This window comes from Ostrea edulis, chromosome 1, assembly GCF_947568905.1.
Source record: "Ostrea edulis chromosome 1, xbOstEdul1.1, whole genome shotgun sequence".
Taxonomy (NCBI): domain Eukaryota; kingdom Metazoa; phylum Mollusca; class Bivalvia; order Ostreida; family Ostreidae; genus Ostrea; species Ostrea edulis.
Window position 1 is genome coordinate 41,615,077 of NC_079164.1, and position 20,321 is coordinate 41,635,397.

General features: G+C 35.3%; 1 protein-coding gene across 1 annotated transcript in view; it reads left to right on the forward strand.

Annotated features, from left to right (window-relative positions):
- The window catches only part of LOC125655861 (cell division control protein 45 homolog), a 37,960-nt gene extending 25,275 nt beyond the window's left edge, over positions 1-12,685 (forward strand). The window contains exons 10-18 of the mRNA XM_048886392.2: positions 3,291-3,482; positions 3,683-3,781; positions 4,213-4,324; positions 5,411-5,466; positions 6,381-6,519; positions 6,801-6,884; positions 11,154-11,272; positions 11,400-11,476; positions 12,273-12,685. Coding sequence (XP_048742349.2) covers positions 3,291-3,482; positions 3,683-3,781; positions 4,213-4,324; positions 5,411-5,466; positions 6,381-6,519; positions 6,801-6,884; positions 11,154-11,272; positions 11,400-11,476; positions 12,273-12,337 — 943 coding nt within the window. The 3' untranslated portion in view covers positions 12,338-12,685. The remainder of the gene's footprint in view (positions 1-3,290; positions 3,483-3,682; positions 3,782-4,212; positions 4,325-5,410; positions 5,467-6,380; positions 6,520-6,800; positions 6,885-11,153; positions 11,273-11,399; positions 11,477-12,272) is intronic.
- The last annotated feature ends 7,636 nt before the right edge of the window (positions 12,686-20,321 follow it).

Here is a 20,321-nt window from a genome sequence, read left to right on the forward strand (position 1 = left end):
GGCTAGAAACTCCCTAAATCGACAACGAGCTATTGATTGTGAGTAGCGTAAAACAGCATTCACAATTTCCTAAGACTACTTACAATTTCTAAAATCAAAGACTTCCATTTAAAAAACGTATGCATCTGTGTTAAAGCTGTTGCTCAAAGTCTAATAACTAGAAACTGTTTATTAGAAAATAAGTAAAAAAAACATTGTGTTCATTGATGATATCAAATTCCTTCTCCTACATATATGTATTTAGTCATTGTTTTCAAGGACAATGGGTAGAATATGATATTCTTAGAAGAAACATAATCATCATCTCTGTCACTGTCTTACCATATAAGCGGAATTTTTAGTGAGGATTTGACATTATTAACGACAGTGTTAAGAGCTAAAATTCAATATTGCTAACAGGCCTGGGGTCAATTTCACAACAATGTAATGCATTATGATTACCATTACTTAGAAAATTTGACATTACCAGAATTATCATTACTATTACCCCTATTTTGAAATGCATTTCATTCACATTACATAATATACTGATATTAAAGAATTGGCAGAATAATTATTTCTTTATAATGATTTATGAATTTTAAATATACAGTAACATAACCACACAAAATATTCATCAATGTTAGGAAACACATCAAAGTTATTCATTGCATTTGATTGTCATCAATGTTTCATAAGTTTCATCTTTCAGAAAACATATTTTTCATTTTTGATGTTAAACAATAAAAATATGACTCATTTAATGTCGACAGCCAAAATTTTGACCTTCTGAATGCAAGAATGAAAGCAATATTTTAGTCTTAAATCTGTGTTATGTAAACAAAGACTGAGTCTTTTTATGTAAACAAACAAGTGAAATATTGATTTTGTAATATAATGCATCTTAATTTTGCATAGTCACAAATTTTAACTTTTAGATGATACATTTTATAAACCCCAAAAATGCTTGGAATGTGAAAGATATAAAAAAACTTATATGGATATCCATTTCTTTTGAAAACTTCATAAACAATAACATACCGCAATCTTTGTTTACAAAACAAATAATAAACTCTCTAAAATTAGCTTCTGGGATAATGTATAACCTTAATTTTCATGTGAAATATTTCAAACACAATTAGACAGTAGATTTTGATCATTAAAATTAAAAAACAAAATCTTAAGTAAAATCGTGAATCAGTCCCTTTAAATACTATTTACTTTTAAAAGACAATATACATGAAGTTGATCTTTTTGTTCATAAGATTTTAAAGGCAATCACTAATATAATGAATTAATCTTAACCTCCAAAATATCAAATATTTGAAGTAATGTAATGTAATGTGCATTACAGTATATTTTCTGCACGTAATGCATAACATTACCATTACTTGTACTGTATATACTCGCCTATAAGTCGGTTTTTTGGGAGTCAATTTTTTGTCCAAAACTCTATGTCCGACTTATAGGCACATCCTAAGAAGATTGGTATTTTTCTGGGCGGCGTAATGTAGTGTTTTTTAAACAACTCCGACGATTATCATGGACTACCACACAAATGATTATTGTTCACAAATATCTAGACGTATTGTTTATATATTTTAAAATCATGTATAAAGTACAAGTATTTACATATTTTTATCTAGTTTAGAATTATTTACATACCCGTAACTAATACTTTCAATTCGTTTATCGGTAAAATTGAATTACGAACCCGATTTAATATTGAAATATTCATATGTATACCGGCTGAAATATATTTCTTAAAAGATTGAATATTTTTAACAGATAATTTAGATCATCATTCTTGACTCTTAAAAACTCTATTGTTGATAAAATGAATTATACCGGAATCCCACAATAACAATTTTTGCGAGGCGCGTGCCACTAAGTAAACACGGTGTCAGGTACTGGTCATTAGGAGACCATAATTGCTTAGGTAATCAAGGGATCATGGTCCATAATAGATCAAGGGATGCATTTAAACTCCAAACGGATATGGCTTGGATATTGAGCACCTCATAATTATTGATTTCTCAAAATATTTTTTGAAACATAGGTAAAAACACTAGAGCATTGACTTGAAATTGGCAACCTATTCTGACAAAAATTTGTACCGACTTATAAGCGGGTCAATGACAAATTCCTACAAAATAACCTTAAAAAATACAACCGACTTATAGGCGGACCGACTTATAGGCGAGTATATACGGTAATGCCAAAAATGGACCATTGAACATTACACCCCCATTACACTGAATTGGCTATCATTACATTACCATTACGTATTACCATTACCCCAGGCCTGATTGCTAACAATTTATTCTGTATCGGAGGTAACAGTTATCTTTCTTGGAACTTTAAAGTCACTAAAATTAGCTCCTGCTAAATGTACATACTCCATTTTTATGGGGAAAATCATTAAATTTGTATTTTGCAAAAAATTCCACTTATACAATATTTCCACCATCTGATCATTTAAAAAGCCTTTGCAACTTTGACATTTACCCGGCTGACATTGATTTTAAAATGGTGACCAGAAATTTAGTGAACAAAGCTAGAAATTAAAACTGGGATATGGGATGATTTTTTTAGTTAAGTTATGATAATGGAAGAAAATCAACTGAAGTTTTTGCGAGTTATCAAATATTGAACTCGCAGTTTAGATATTCTGACTTGCATTTTGCGAGTTTTACATTGGGGATTTTGAACCCTGTTAGTTCAATACACACTGAGGAAAACAAATCACTTTGACTAAATTCACTTTTTAGAATTTGGAACACTAAAAGACTTATCATGAATTTAGTGAACTGAAGTCTGCTTTCTAAGTCTCTCTCAAATTATACTTATGCAATATGATTGCTGTATCATATTGATTTAATGTGGGCTGGTTATATCAGACATATTGTGAACATTTTTATCCGGTGTATTGTAAACATATTTTTATCTGATGTATTGTAAACATATTTTTCTTTACCAACTAAAAGATATGAAATAATTCATAAATATACAGTTTTGAATAATTATTTGTAGCTTGATCTAAAGAGAGGATATTCATAGTTATAACTTTCCTGTTGTTCAATACTATTTATTACATTGTATTGTGTGAAGAATGAATAGAATATTTTAAATATTTATTGAATTAAATAAGACTGAATCATGCACCAATCGAAGGTTGCACTATAAATCAAAGGTTTCTATAATGAGTTGATCACTATAGTTTTGGTTTATCCCAATTTTTCGCGGGTGAGAGAACACACTGATATGGGTGATTTTGAGGAAGTCTGGATTTGAATTATGCTACATTACAGAGGAGAGGAGGACGACAGCCTGGTGTCCGTGAACTGCCTGAAGATCTCTTACGAGGACGAACTCCTCTTGACCCTCTACAGACATTGGTCAATTTTTGACAGTATATGTCATTCTGTAGGCACTGCCTGTAAATTCAAAGTCTGGACTCTCAAGGGACAGAAAAGATTGCACGAGTTTCTGGCGGAAATGGGGTAAAGGAATTTTGTTCTTATTTATTGGAGGGGGGGTCATCAATAAATTTTTAAAAATTAAAAAAAAGGGGTCTTTGAGTTTAAAACTCTAAAATTAGGAATTTGGGTTTTTTTTTTAAAAGGCACATGAAAGATTTTTTTGTAACAGCAGTTTACTGTGAACTACATGTAGATACCAACCTTCCAAATAAATATTGTAGATTACCACTGACACAGTGTAAACAAAAATTTACTGCCATGGATTCAACACTGAAGAAGAGCATCAAGTCCATGATACTAGAAAACATGGAGAAATATGGGTAATAGTGTAATGTCAAACAATACCTTACACAATAGTGTAATGTCAAACAATACCTTATATAATAGTGTAATGTCAAACATATACCTTATACAATAACATGGAGAAATATGGGTAATAGTGTAATGTCAAACAATACCTTATATAATAACATGGAGAAATATGGGTAATAGTGTGATGTCAAACAATACCTTATACAATCTTATGATATTTCTAGAAAGTTTAATGGGATTGTGATTATTGTGGATGACACATTTTTTAAAAAAAATCATAATTTTTAGGTTAGAAATGATAAGTTGAAGTGGTCAATAACTACTGACGTCAAAGAAGTATTGCTTTATACATACAATGTAGCTTATCTTTTGGACAGCTTTCCTCATTGATTGAAATTCAGGAAGCAGCTCTGTAATGTTTTGGAATGTCTACTTTTAGACTGGTGTCGGATGATGTTGTCATCCCCTCATACAATGCCCAGTATGGATACAAAAATAAACTCTGTGCAGCTGATGTCTCTCTTGCATGTTCTGCTACTCTGGAATCCATAGTAAGTAAGCCGGTCGATATTTTACATAAACTTACTGAATGTACTGTGAAAGCCGTTTGACACTCAAAATGTAAATATATAAGCAAACGTTTCACATTAAACTTTCAAATCAGGGCAGTAATTTGACACATGTATTACAGGTACACAAATACATGTATAGTCTATTGATAAGGTCAATCTATAGATTTATTGACCTCAGTGAGAAACGCATGGTTGATATGTTTTTCTGTGAGGTCAAACTTTTCCCCCTCTTATCCACACTGTTCATTTAGCATCTACTGTCTCCATGTTTTGGCCTCCTATCTACACTGTTCATTTAGCATCTACTGTCTCCATGTTTTGGCCACCTATTTACACTGTTCATTTAGCATCTACTGTCTCCATGTTTTGGCCACCTATTTACACTGTTCATTTAGCATCTACTGTCTCCATGTTTTGGCCTCCTATCCACACTGTTCATTTAGCATCTACTGTCTCCATGTTTTGGCCACCTATTTACACTGTTCATTTAGCATCTATTGTCTCCATGTTTTGGTCAACAAACATTTTCTAAACCAAGAAAGAGGAAACAATTTTGATAGGTATGAATACTGATATTGACAAATCATTGTCAAGATATAAAAAAAATTAGATTTAAATTTTTTTTATGATTTAATTGACTCAATCCTGTGAGATTAATTTCATTGACAGTACCTTTATTGGTCATGTTTCATTTCTATTGACAGACCTAAAGAGGTATTAGTTGAAACTTGAGTGCAAAAACATCAAATACTTGTGATATTGTACTTGTGATATTGTACTTTGTGATATTGTGATATTGTACTTGTGATATTGTACTTTGTGATATTGTGATATTGTACTTTGTGATATTGTACTTGTGATATTGTACTTTGTGATATTGTACTTTGTGATATTGTACTTGTGATATTGTACTTTGACGTACATGTAGATTAATATGCACATAAGAATATTCTTTGCAATCTTTGAATAAGACGTGATCCTAGTGAAAATATGTTATTCATGACAGCTATTTTATGGAATTATTGTTATTGTACATGTATATATTTTTTGGCTTTTTTTTTGCAGGATAAATGCAACAACCCAACAGACAATTTCCTGAAAGCACTGGATGTTTTAAATAGGTATGAACCAAATGTTAATATCCGCAATCACAAACTTGCGACTTTCACTTTGTATATACTATTAAAGAGACCTCCTAACTGCTACAGTGTGGGTTTTGAAAGTTAGAAAATAGACAGTGAAACCCGAAAAGATAGACAACAAGACATTGAAAGTTATTTGAAATCCCAGAGATTGTCGCGAGTGATACCATGACCTCCTTAATTATACACTGTAGTTTACCTGTCAGAGGAATTTGTGTTGGTCTTGATTTTCTGAGGATATAACTTTATTGATAGTCTTAGATATACATCTACATTTATATGTTTATTAGGAATCTATAATTAGATAGATGCTAGAAATAGCTGTGTTCATTAGAAGTCTGGAGATGCATTACATCCTAGATGTTCTGTGTTCACTAGGAGTAGGTAGATATATATCATAGATGTATCTGTGTTCACTAGGAGTAGGTAGGTATTTATCCTAGATGTATCTGCGTTCATTAGGACTCTGTAAATATACATACTTGTTTATCAGAAGTTTATTTATTAACATATCCTTGATATTGTTCACTAGTAGTTATCTGTAGATAATATATCCTTTTATTTCTAAGAAATGTACATAGTAGAGATTGGCTGGATGTGTCAGTTCAGCAAGGACACATTTATCCTATCTGAATCTGATATTTATGTCTATCCATGTTTTGTCAGTAATCAAACCTGTTTTTATTGTATTTTATTAATAAAAGCCCTGACAATTCAACTTCATTAAAAAAAAACCTATTATTTCTATAAGAAAAAACAAGTTAAATTACAAAACATGCATATAAGAAAGAAATGTATAGGTTGATTGTGTTATTGGGATATAAAAACAAAAGTAAGCATAGGGTAGGTTTTGCATACTTGGTGAAAACATTTATTCTGTTGACTTTGTCTAGGTCTAATGTGGATTCTTTGGAAAAGGCAATAGATCTGGCGAGAAAACAACTGCAAGCAGTGGTCACTCAGGTCCAGACCTTCCTAGACATCCATCAGGTCATCTCGGCCGGTCCATTTCTCTATACCTTTATTCAGGAGGTAGGCACTCTTATATACCAGTAGTTAGAATGGACAAATTGAATATTTCTTTTCTGCAGCATGTATTGATCAGTAAAACTTCTAGTTAACATTTCCAGTAAAGAGGAAACTGTTAAATTATATAAAAACATGCATGTAGTATTTTTTTTATGATAGACTTTCAAAAAACAAATTGCATAAACTACACATGTACTTCTGAAAAAATATAATTTTCTTGATGATACAGATAAGGTTCATGTAATAGGAAACTTCATCTGCACTTTTAATTTTTGCAAATAAAGGGAACTCAGGATGTAAAATTCTTCTCCAAACCAAACTGTCTGGTGAGACTGGCCAGGTTTACTCTGGAGGCATACTGTGCAGTGGTAAGTAAGGAATTCTAGTCGTCAAACCATCGCATAATCTAGTCATCAAATCATCGCATAATCTAGTCATCAAATAATCTAGTCATCAAATCATCAAATAATCTAGTCATCAAAACATCAAATAATCTAGTCATCAAATAATCTAGTCATCAAAACATCAAATAATCTAGTCGTCAAACCATCGCATAATCTAGTCGTCAAACCATCGCATAATCTAGTCATCAAATCATCGCATAATCTAGTCATCAAATCATTGCATAATCTAGTCATCAAATCATCAAATAATCTAGTCATCAAATCATCAAATAATCTAGTCTTTAAACCATCGCATAATCTAGTCATCAAATCATCAAATAATCTAGTCATCAAATAATCTAGTCATCAAAACATCAAATAATCTAGTCATCAAACCATCGCATAATCTAGTCATCAAATCATCAAATAATCTAGTCATCAAACCATCGCATAATCTAGTCATCAAATCATCAAATAATCTAGTCATCAAAACATCAAATAATCCAGTCATCAAAACATCAAATAATCTAGTCATCAAAACATCAAATAATCTAGTCTTTAAACCATCGCATAATCTAGTCATCAAATCATCAAATAATCTAGTCATCAAAACATCAAATAATCTAGTCATCAAACCATCGCATAATCTAGTCATCAAATCATCAAATAATCTAGTCATCAAACCATCGCATAATCTAGTCATCATCAAATAATCTAGTCATCAAAACATCAAATAATCTAGTCATCAAAACATCAAATAATCTAGTCATCAAAACATCAAATAATCTAGTCTTTAAACCATTGCATAATCTAGTCATCAAAACATCATATAATCTAGTCATCAAAACATCATATAATCTAGTCATCAAAACATCACATAATCTAGTCATCAAACCATCATATAATCTAGTCATCAAATCATCGCATAATCTAGTCATCAAACCATCGCAGAATCTAGTCATCAAACCATCGCATAATCTTGTCATCAAACCTTCACATAATCTAGTCATCAAACCATCACATAAACTAGTCATCAAACCATCACATAATCTAGTCATCAAACCATCACATAATCTATTCATCAAACCATTACATAATCTCATCATCAAACCATCGCATAATCTAGTCATCAAACCATCACATAATCTATTCATCAAACCATCGCAAAATCTCATGATCAAACCATCGCATAATCTAGTCATCGAATCATCGCATAATCTAGTCATCAAACCATCACATAATCTAGTCATCAAATCATCGCATAATCTATTCATCAAACCTTCACATAATCTCATCATCAAACCATTACATAATCTCATCATCAAACCATCGCATAATCTAGTCATCAAACCATCGCATAATCTAGTCATCAAACCATCACATAATCTAGTCATCAAACCATTGCATAATCTAGTCATCAAACCTTCACATAATCTAGTCATCAAATCATCGCATAATCTATTCATCAAACCATCACAGAATCTAGTCATCAAACCTTCACATAATCTAGTCATCAAACCATCACATAATCTAGTCATCAAACCATCACATAATCTAGTCATCAAACCATCGCATAATCTATTCATCAAACCATCGCATAATCTAGTCATCAAACCTTCACATAATCTAGTCATCAAACCATCACATAATCTAGTCATCAAACCTTCACATAATCTAGTCATCAAACCATCACATAATCTTGTCATCAAACTATTACATAATCTTGTCATCAAACCTTCACATATTAATATAGTCATCAAACCCTTGAATCTTCTACCTGAATCTAAAAATTCCTACATTCAACATTTTATGTCAAACTCCAAAGTTAGTGAAATGTCATGATAGACCACAACTACCAGCATAAGTTAAAAAACAAAAAACAAGATACAGTGTTTGTCAAATTCTATTCTATTTCCATTATTTATATGCTGGAAATGTACATATTGTAATATATGTAGTTATCAGTCTGGCTCTATTTGTAGTTGTGCGTTGAAAGATGTTGGTTATCCTAGAATAAGACATGAAAATATTACGTTAATTTCCTTTTAAAAAGAAAATTTACGAAAATTGCACGTTTTTGTTCTGTTTTCTTATGTGCAAATATAGAGCAACTTCACAAATATGATTCATTTGACTGTGCCTTTCTTATGAAATACATGCAAGTCTGTAGTAAAAAGTAAATCTTGTTCTCCAGTGTGCTCAATAGTTTTAAAATTTAACACAGACACAGTACTTTCAGGTTTTGAAAAAATTTGGGGGATGGGGGCATGCATGCAATAATTCGCTTCATTCTATATGATTAGTTAGTCACAAAAGAATCAGAGTTTAAGGTCAGGCTGTCCAGCGGCCCTAAAATTCTTAATTTTTTTCAGTTTTGCTAAAATTCCTAAAAAAATGTAAAATTCAAGGGGAAATCCTAAAAAAGCCCTTATTTTTCATGTCAATTCCTACTTTTTTATCAGTCTTGAAAAATCAAAATGCATTCATACAAAATGTGTGTTATTAACGTAGATTGCAGTTCTTATTCAGATATATAGAATATCACACTCTAATGTTGATCTCGGACCTGGGATTGGCCCCGAGATCACTCGAGGGGCAATCCCAGGTCCGAGATCAACATTAGAGTGTGATATTGTTTATATCATATACCTAAAACACAACAAGTTGATAAACATTTTTTTAAAATTGGGGGGGGGGGGGGGGGGGGGGGGGGTATTGACCCAAACATAAATACATGGTATACTGTACAACGATATTTGACTATTTTATTCCTTCAGTGAGTTTACTTTAATGGTTATGTTTACAGTACTATTGGCATTGTGAAACATGCTAAAGTCTGGGTTTTGTAGCTTTATTCCACTGCTGGTCACAATAATTGGATGATTAATCATGGACATCCCCTCATGTGGTCTAGAATCTGGACGTTTCAATTAACTGAACTGCTTGGCTGAGAAACTCGTCGTATCTATCGCTGTGCTGTTCATGTACATGTATATACTATTAAGCAGCTCCTAGGGGCTTGTTAATGAATACTAAAATTGGAAATAAGTGAATTATTTTTATTTCTTTTTTCGGATTTACCAAACTCGCCTGTTTTCATTATTTCATATAATTTGTAAGAGTTGTAGAACTTTGTTTACGTGGCGTCATCGTATGAACGGGAATGTTTACAGATCTGATGCTGCTATTTATTTGCTTAGGGAATGTTACCTTATACTGAAGTAAGTTCTTTTTTTTTTTTACCGTTTCGCATCTGTTTAGCATCTATAAGTCGTTGAAAAACGTCGGAAGATATTGGTTCTGCTTTTCTCGTTTTATTGCCAAGTCCTCGGGATTTTAGATTTCAGAAATCGTTTTAATTTTCTACATCAAAATTACCGTAAATTAACATTTTGATTTCCATTAGGACCGGGAATTTCTAATAATGCTTTAGTATCACCCTCCATAATCCTCCTACTGTTTTCTGTCGCCTAGAACGTTGATTGTTTTTAAATGAAGTTAAACGTGTTATTGTTCTAAATAAACAATTGTTACTTGGGTTACCCCCTTTGCTTAGATACTCACTACAATTTAGCGCTGTTTTTGAAAACTTTTTTATTTAATTTTTCTGCTTAAATTAAATTTTGTCGTGGAAGAAAGTATTATATTTGAAAAAAAATGTGTCTAACATCATTTTTTCATGTAGTTATGTTAGATTTCAATAGATTAACGAAGAAATAGCCATTTGAAATTTGAGGGCGAGACAGCCCCTTGACAACGGGCCGAGACAGAGATATCTCGGCCCTTAGGGCGAGACAGCCCTACTTACTTGCAGCTGCCTCACCCTAGCCAAGATAGGTGTATCAGGGCTGATACACTACTAGGTATATGATATAATGCTGATGCAGTGAAAGGCAGTTGACCTGTGGATCCATGTGTCAAGCTTGTTTATTGGTTGTGACTTTGTGATAAAGAGTTGAGATTTATGTAACATCTTATTTGTGTGTCATGTGAGTTTCTTTATTGTCAAATTTGACAAGGTAAGTCCTTTTAAATAATTAAAACTTCCGCAATTTGGTTAAAAATTCCTAATTTTAGCCCTAATTTAGCCCTAATTTTTAAAAATTTTACCCCTAAAATTTGCCCTTATTTTTTGTCCAAGGGTGCTGGACAGCCTGCCATTTGTATATTTAGCTCTGTAATTTTCATGAATCTAAAATAAAATGATTGATCATTGTTGAATACTGATTTCATGCAAGTTCACCTTTTTTTCAGACTCGCAACAAAAGAGCCCGTGCCCTGCCGTTAGTGCTGGGAGCGCCTTTGGATTTGGAACAAGGGACAACATTAGTCATCGGTATTCCACCTCTGCAGCTTGACGAGGACAGGAAAAAGTAAACACGCACACACACAAACAAGCAAACATACAAAAAATAACAATGCAAGTGGACATAGAAACTAATTTTTAAAAAGGTCGCTATGGTTATAAGAATAATGTACTAAGATAGTTTCTGTTTTCAGTTTCTTTGGGAAGGCTTTTGAACAGGCAGCAGCTAGTACTAACTCCAGGACCCTCCACGACCAATTCGATTCTTTCAGTACGTCAATTACATAACGATTTCTTTTCAAATAGAATATATGTCAAAAAATGATATTTTGTAGGAAATATATTAGAAATTCCAGTTGATACTCCTCACTCACTTCTGATTCAGTAGTAGTTTTACTGGTGATTTTTTAGTGTTCAGAAGTTATACATACACACATTCAAGTGTATATTGACTGCGGTGTTAACTTGGCTCACAAAAAGATATTGGACTCATGGCTTTCTTATTTCTTCTTATTTTTCTCCGATTAATTTACATCAAGATATAAATAAATTTGCATGCTTCTTTATATTCTTGGTGAACATCTTGTTTGAAATATGAGATTATTTCAAAAGATCGACTTATTCAAAGGTTGCATGTGTTTTCCAGATACATAATTTTATCAACAATGTCTTAAATGCAGCAATATAAGTTCTTAAAACACAAATGTACCCAAAAGCGCCCATACTGATGAAAGACTTTACAAAATATAATATATGTTTTATTAAAACTACATTTATAAAACTATTTTGGACCCACCCTCGAGTCAGAACCCTGGGGTTAAATTTCAAATCTATTTTTTTCCACCTTTTTGGATTCTGCACTACACCCATCAAAACTATAAAGGTGTAGGCAATGTAAGTAAACCAGACATGCAACCAAAGACTACAATGTTCAATCTGCTAATTTTACGTCAATATTACAGTAATGAAAAGACTACAATATTCACTCTGCTAACTTTACGTCAATATTACAGTAATGAAAAGACTACAATATTCACTCTGCTAATTTTATATCAATGATATTACAGTAATGGAAATGAAAGTGGAGGACAAGAGCAAGTTCTTCGATGCTCTGATCAGTCTGATGCAGTGAAAGTCTCCGTAACCAGTCAGCCACTTTTTCTTTGTGGAGGTTGCCTTTCACAAAATTTGGATCAATTACTATTTACAACGGCGAAGGACATGCTTTCCTTTTCATTTGCAATGCAAACTGCCATTCTGATTTTCAGTGAAAGGAGAGGAAATGAGGAATAGAAACTTGATGGAGATACTTATGTTTTTATATTGGAATGTTAAATATTCCAAAATTCATTGTGAGAGTGCTGAATTATGAAGTTTAGGCTTTTCATGTAATGTATATGATTCTATTGTAATTTATATTTGTTGACTTGTGATATTTGAATCTAATACATCAGGAAAATAAAGATAATTCAACTGGAAATTACTTCTTTTTTTTTCCATTGTTTTCATCATTTTCAACAAATACATATACACCTTTTACTCGCACTCTCATACAGAGGAAATTACTTTTTAACAGTGTTTTAATTTCATAAGATCGGAATACATGAGGCTTATTTGTTTCGTTTGGAGGTGTTGAATGCTTTATCTAAAAAAAATTCTGTGATTGGTTGATGTTTTCCGCCACCCTCCACAATTTTTTCTCTACTCATAGACAAAGCAAAGGGGTCAAGGCGGGGGAAAACTAACCAATGGGCTTTTTTGAATATTTAATTAATCAAGGGTTAAGAGTTTAAGGTTAAAGTTTATATTTGCTAGGCTAGACTTATATCTGAATTTGTTTAATATGTTTATCTGACTGCTAAATTATAATTTTAAGCGGAATTAATTGTTTTTAGCTCACCTGAGCCGAAGGCCAAGGTGACTCAGGTGAGCGATGTGGCCCATGGGCCTCTTGTTTAAAATAGTTACATGTTATTGAAAGTTATTTCAAAACTTTCAATGACATCTGAAAGAAATTAAAATCAAATAAAATCAACATCGAATAACACTATCACACATAAGTAATTCCCTTGTTAGATATGAATCAGATTTTCAAAAACAGTTCCCTTCAGTTTTTGTCGGTTCTTCGTGAATTTCGACTGCAAGGCAGGGGTGCTCGGACTCCCCAAAATACTATTGTAAATTGTTTCTAAGATTGTAAGCTATCAAAATATCAACAAAAATTCATAGGGGCAAGTCTTGACGGACTTCGAAGCCAAAATTCATGTCCAAATCTTTGCTTACATGAGGAAAATGCTGTTTAGGCCAACTTTGAAGTTTAATTTCAACATTGTAGATAATAAATTAAGGTTCGAAATAAAAAGTATGAAAAATTCAAATATACGTACGACAAAAATTAACGAAAGAAACTTGATATAAGAAATTGACCATTTCCGGAAAATTGTTCTCCACCTATACATGTAGGTCTTTCCTTTTGTTACCCTGAATTGATCCTTTCACTGAGGGCATGAATTGCGCCGCTTTACGTCAGCATACTTCATGAAGCGAGTATGTTCGCGTGAAGCGTTGCTGTCTATACCTTCATGTACAGTAATTTTTTTTTTCAAATTCACATTTCATTTTCATTTCTTTCGAAATATTTGCAGCCGTTAAAGAAGTTCTGTATTTACATATGTATCAAGATTCATACGCACATTGTTCACATTCATGAAGAAATGACTATGATTTTAATTTGTAAAAACACTGGACATGTAAATATATATGCTACTCAAAATTTGATAAGGATCATAGATATTTTTCTGTTTAAAAAATTAATAACTGGCAATATTAATTGTGTCCAAGCGAAATCAAAAACGTCTTCAACAAACTTGCACGTGCATTTCATGCCATGGGAAATGCGTTTCTCATCACAGTTTATGCTTTTGCTACCATTGCACGATTTTCACTCAGGCATCGGTGTCAGATTCTTTCTAAAATTTCAAACTCACTTGAGTGTTTACACTACGTTTATCAACACAATGCCCCCTCAACGTGTAAGGCGTCGCCTGACGACAGAACAACTGGGCAGATGTATTGGAATGCTTGACGCTGGCTATTCACAACGTGACGTTGCAAATGCACTAAACGTCAGCCAGAGCGTTGTAAACAGGCCTGGAACCGACAGCAAACTTTTGGTACAGCAGCACACCGACATGGGGGTGATCGTCAGAGGTCGACAACCCAACGCCAAGACCATTTTGTGGCTCTTCAGGCACGACGCCATCCCTTCTGGACAGCAACCAGCCTACGTAACGACCTCCTGAACGCCTCGGGGGTAAATGTGTCCACTCAGACGATACGGAATCGGCTTCACAATGCAGGTCTCAACTCGAGAAGGGCATGTGTTCGAGTCCCTCTGACTGTTCGACACCGGCGGGAGCGATTGGACTGGGCTGAAGATCATGTCACTTGGACACAGAACGATTGGATTCAAGTTCTGTTCACCGATGAGTCCAGGTATTGTTTGGACTTTACAGACAGGAGGCACCGAGTGTGGCGACGACAACGTGAACGTTTCCATGATGCTAACATCAGTAAACATGACCGTTATGGTGGTGGTTCCATCATGGTCTGGGGTGGAATAAGCAGGGATGGAAGAACATATCTTCATGTCCTGAGAGAGGAGCAATGACGGGGGTGTGGTACCGGGATGAGATCCTCGATGTTTACGTCAGACCCTACGCTGGTGCTGTTGGCCCTGAGTTCATCCTGATGGAGGATAACGCCCGTCCTCATCGCGCCAGGGTGGTGGAGCAGTACCTTCAGCAGGAGACAATTGTCCGTATGGACTGGCCAGCGCGCTCGCCGGACTTTAACCCGATTGAGCATGTATGGAACATGCTGCAGGTTGCCCTTTCACGCCGTAGAGCACAACCCACGACTTTGGTAGAGCTCGGAAACGCCTTCATGGAAGAGTGGAACAAACTTCCCATTGGAAACATCCGGGTGCTTATTGACAGCATGGCTCGACGTTGTCAAGCCGTCATTGATGCAAGGGGAGGCCATACCCGGTATTGACACTTCATCGACTATGTGTAATGATGGACTATCCCCCAAAACTGTAATTTTTTCTCTGGTTTGCTGTTAACGTTTTGTAATGAAATGCCTTTTGGTGTTGTTATCAGATTTCATGCATTCCGTATTGATAAAAGTTCATGCCGTTCATGAATTTTCATTCATAACCTGAGTAAACACGTTTCTGAGTCAAATTTATGTCTTTTGTTATGTTATTGGTAAATTACACACATATAACCTAGTGATCCTTATCAAATTTTGAGTAGTATATTTTATAAAAGTTTACAAATTTTGATGATGGCGATATTATTTACGACTAGCTATACTGTGCATGTCAGCAACTCGTGATTTGCAAGTCATGGATTATATATATTGTACGTATAAATATGTGCAGCTGGAGCATATTCAAACCAGAATAGCTTTTGTTTTATTAATTCATATTTGAAAACCTATAATCAGTTGCTTCTACGAGGGTTGTTCGATATTTAATGTGTATTGAACGATATCTCAAAAGCATTCAACTCAAATAGTGAAATGAACATTACATCCCTTCAAAGTATTCTCCGCTTTTTGAAATACATAATTTCAATCTGAAATGCGTCACGGTACGCTGATTTAGGTAGACCTCTGAGGCACTGACTGATGGCTGAACCAAGGGCCAACGACGACCAGATAAGAACTTTTAAAGTTTTGGAAAAAGTCGCATGGGGCTAGTTCTGGAGAGTATGGTGGGTGTGGCAAGACGGTAACCTTCTCCGACTTCAAAAATTGCTTCACAAGCTCAGATGTATGCGATGGAGCATCATCATGAAGTAGACGAACATGCCTAAATCCTGACATAGGGCGTCGTTTATGATAACATTTCTTGAGCTGTTTTAGTATAACATCTCGGTAATACCGATCCGTAACACTTTTGCATTTCGGCACCGGAATTTGTATGGCTATAACATCACATGAGAAGAATATGCAATAAAAAACCTCTGTGTTTATGGTTCTTTTGGCAACTACAGGCCTTCTACCATGTTTAGTTAGCCATATTTTGTTTCCAATTTCTCTTATTCGTTTCGTCATCAGTAACAATGTTTCCAAATTGTCTTTGATTGAATTTGGGAATCATTTTGAGCAATTTCTTAGCGGTTTGTACTCGTACCCGGTTTTTGGTCATCTGTCAATATGTGCGGTATCCATCTGGCAGAAATCTTTCGTACCTTCAAAATACGCTTCAAAATGAAATGCACTCGCGATAGCGATATGCCAACAGCGTTGGCAATATCATGAATCATGTATCTGCCATCACTTTCAATTATTTCCATGACTTAATTTTGAGACATTTGCCTTGCCTGTTACAGTCACAGGTCGGCCAGATTTGGTTGCATCTTTGATGGTCTTTGTGCCAGTCAGATATTTCTTTCTCCACCTACGAACTGTCTCATAAGATACCTTATCAGACCCATAAACTTCCCCCAATTCAGTAAAAATCTACATTACCGAATGACCGAGTTTTGTGCGAACTTTTATGGAAGCTCTAATTTCTTCAATATTCTCAACCCGTTTCCCAATCATTTTTACAACAGTGGTCAACGACTGGCTCTATTGAAATGACTATAAATTCAAAACTATGTGGAGCTGAAGGCTTGTGTTTATACCGTTGGAAAGGTATTGAATAGAGCTATTCAAGAGTATCATCATCCACGAAATCGTGCAAAGCGTTATCGCGCTGTGGTACAATACACATCACATATCGAACAGCCCTCGTATTTTTACACGCTGTCATTCCGGGGAGTACTTGTTGTAAAACTTCATTCATATACAACCGTTAATTCATTAAACATGTATTTGTTTATATATATGCCTGGGGAAATGAGAAATAATTTTTTACTACATTACCCATGCGCCAGTAAAAAAGATTTCTCATTTCTCCATGCGTACTTTTGAACACAACCACAAATAGATTGACCGCTCCTAGAGGAGACGAGTATATTTTACTATGTCATGAATGAATAAATAAAACGTAAAAAAACCACCCAGCTACTCAGATAAAAAGACAGCAGAAAGAACATGGAACTAGGTACACTGGACTCAATATCTGCATGATTTGCATTTGCACTTGAGACCAGGCCACGTGGCACAAAAGCAGTGATATGTCAACTGTTTTCGTGTCCATCAGAGCAATAAACTATAGGGAATGACTTGATTAAATAGTAGATGGCGATAAGAGCAATAAACAACAGGGTGCGACTTGATGAAAACATACACCTCCGTGAGAGCAATGAACTCCAAACGGCCACAGCTCTATCATTCACTAACCGTTCAGGCGCCTTTCAGTTTGCTGAATTTCATTAGTTTCATCTTGTGCTAGACATTCTTAATCACTGTCTGTGTGTGTGTGTGTGATATTTTGTTTGTTTGGTTTTCGACATCGTCATCAGATCTCAAAAGCAGAGTTACTGTAGCTGAAACTTTTTATTCATTATATAGTGTGTCCCGCAGGAGGTATTAGTCCCAAAAGGACAGTTCTAGTTTTAGTTGGATTGAATTTTAAAAGGTGAAATCACAGGCAATTGTATCGCTTGGGTTCGAATTTACTATTATAGCGCACATACACGGAGTACAGCCTGTATCAATGGTAGTACTATGGACCTGACTTTAGAAAAGCATCAAGTATTTAAACACCTAGTTTTATTCCTACTTAGAATAACTGGTGTTGTCGATTAAAATTATGGTATTTGTTGTATACAATGCTGATTTTCCCCAAAAGTCTTCTGTTTATGGTTAAGGTAGTACTCTACATCGTCATAATGGCTGACTTCCTTTAAAAACATGGATGACAAAATCGATATCAGCAATATTTGACTTTTCCTTTTCCATTTAAATACCTAGCCGAGTAGCTCAGTAGTTTAGAATACCGAATGCTGAACTGTAGGTTGCAGGTTCGAGTCCAGCAGGGGTTTCAAATTTTTTTCAGATTACCTTCTACTAAAACTGTATTTTTTGACAAAATAAAGTAAATTTGAAAATTTTCAAATTCAAAATATTGTTGTACATATCCTACACTTTTCATCTACATCAAATTTCTCTGGTGTAGCATACATCCTTAACACCTACGGAGTTGATATTTGGAACCCGGGGTACATGTTGTGTATCTGAGTATACTGGGTCATCGAGAGGGCAATCTGGATTGTATATATCGGAGTTGACTCTACTATTACTTTGTATGTTATTCCGGAAAAGACCGGGTTTTGTGAGTTAGTTATTAACGTGACAATAAAGATGTGTGATTTGTGTTTATTAAATATAATTCTTGTGTCACAGAGGACAGTGATACAACATGGTGGAGAACCTGAATTTATTCGCAGCAATGCTCTTTTCAACGGTATAAGTGACTTTCACAATTCGGATACTGGCATGCCAGTGCTTACCCCCGTTGGATAGAAACATGAGAATCCGCGGGAAAACCACGAGTGGCACGACACAGGCAAGTGCATAGGGTATGATAGCCCGCCTTGGACGATACATAGACCGTTGAGAGCATCGACTCCGGTCACAAATACTAGAGTTATTACTACACCTATAGACAAACTTTCTCTCAGAAAAGTAAGTGGTTACTCGCACGAAGATGCGACAAATTTCCTAGATGAATTTATTCCGTATTGTGTATTCCACGACCTAAATGCCAGTGAACCGCGGAAAATTACCGCATTTCATCTTCATGGCCCTGCTCTTGTGTGGTTTGGTCAACTTCCGGACTTTCTTAAGAAATCCTGGCTTGCTATTGCAAATGAGTTCCAAAAGACGTACAGTAGTAAATCACCTCTGGATCCCACACTTATCATGCACTCGGCCATGTTTGACTCACTTCGCCTAGCTCGCTCACAACCTCTTGAAGACTTTTATAGTGTAAATATTAGAGAAGGGGCACAAACTTGCAAAACCTGGAAAAGATCTGATGAACAAGTTTGTCGAGGGCTTGCCACAACAACTGGCCTTTTATGTCCGTGCCGGTAGATGTTCCACCTTTGCAGACACTGTAACAGCTGCCAAGACTGGAGAGGCATTTGGGTATCGCCAGGTTCCACCTTCCACAGCAGCCATGCGCACACAGCCTTCACCTTCGGATATCGACATGAGCGTTGTTATGAAAGAGTTATCTCGACTGTCTACAGCAGTCCAACAGTTGTCAGCCCCGAAACCAAATGGAAGACAGTTGTCACAACGTTCTGACTCTTCACCCCAACAACCAATGCAATCCAAGTCTTGCTTCCGATGTGGTGGAATTGGTCATGTGCAGCGTGCTTGTGCTTTGAAGGCTGAGGGTATATCCAAACCCACCTCACAGTGTCCATACTGTTCCCAGTTTGGGCATAATGCCATTTCATGCATGTTTGCGAAACCGGAAAACTGCAGAGCCCGGAGGAGAGATCAACAGGGCGCTCCCTGGGGAAGACGCTAAAATCACAACATCGTAGTCCTTCACCGACACCAGAGAGAGAGAGAGAGAGAGAGAGAGAGAGAGAGAGAGAGAGAGAGAGAGAGACTCTATCAGTAGAGGTGTGAGACACAAAATAAACCATCGTATTTAAGTGGTGATACTCCGTTGTGTGACTCTTGCGTAACCGCAACCGCGCCTGTATGTAGTGACAGTGTTCATTTGTGTGACTATTCAAGTATAGCGACAGATGTGCCTACTTCCAGTGAACCTATGAGCTCGTCTGATGATTTTCCAGACATACATGACTCAAACCATTCTCTCACCAGAGGGCGCGCTACGCAAGCTCCACCGTTGTGGAGCGTAGCGTAACGCCCTCTGGTGAGAGATTGGACTCAAACACCACTAAATATTATTACGCAACAGAGTTTCAGCAGAAGCTGACACCAAACGAGGGTATTCAGCTACTAAGCCAGGAAAACACTCGCAGTTCTATCTACACCTAGGCGCACAAAAAAGAAAAACAACAACAAACAAACGAATAACAAAAACAAGCAAACGAACTATGGCACCCAAACTGGCACATTTTTACTAAATTTGATCAAGAAATAAAAAAATCAATTCAGGGTAACCGATG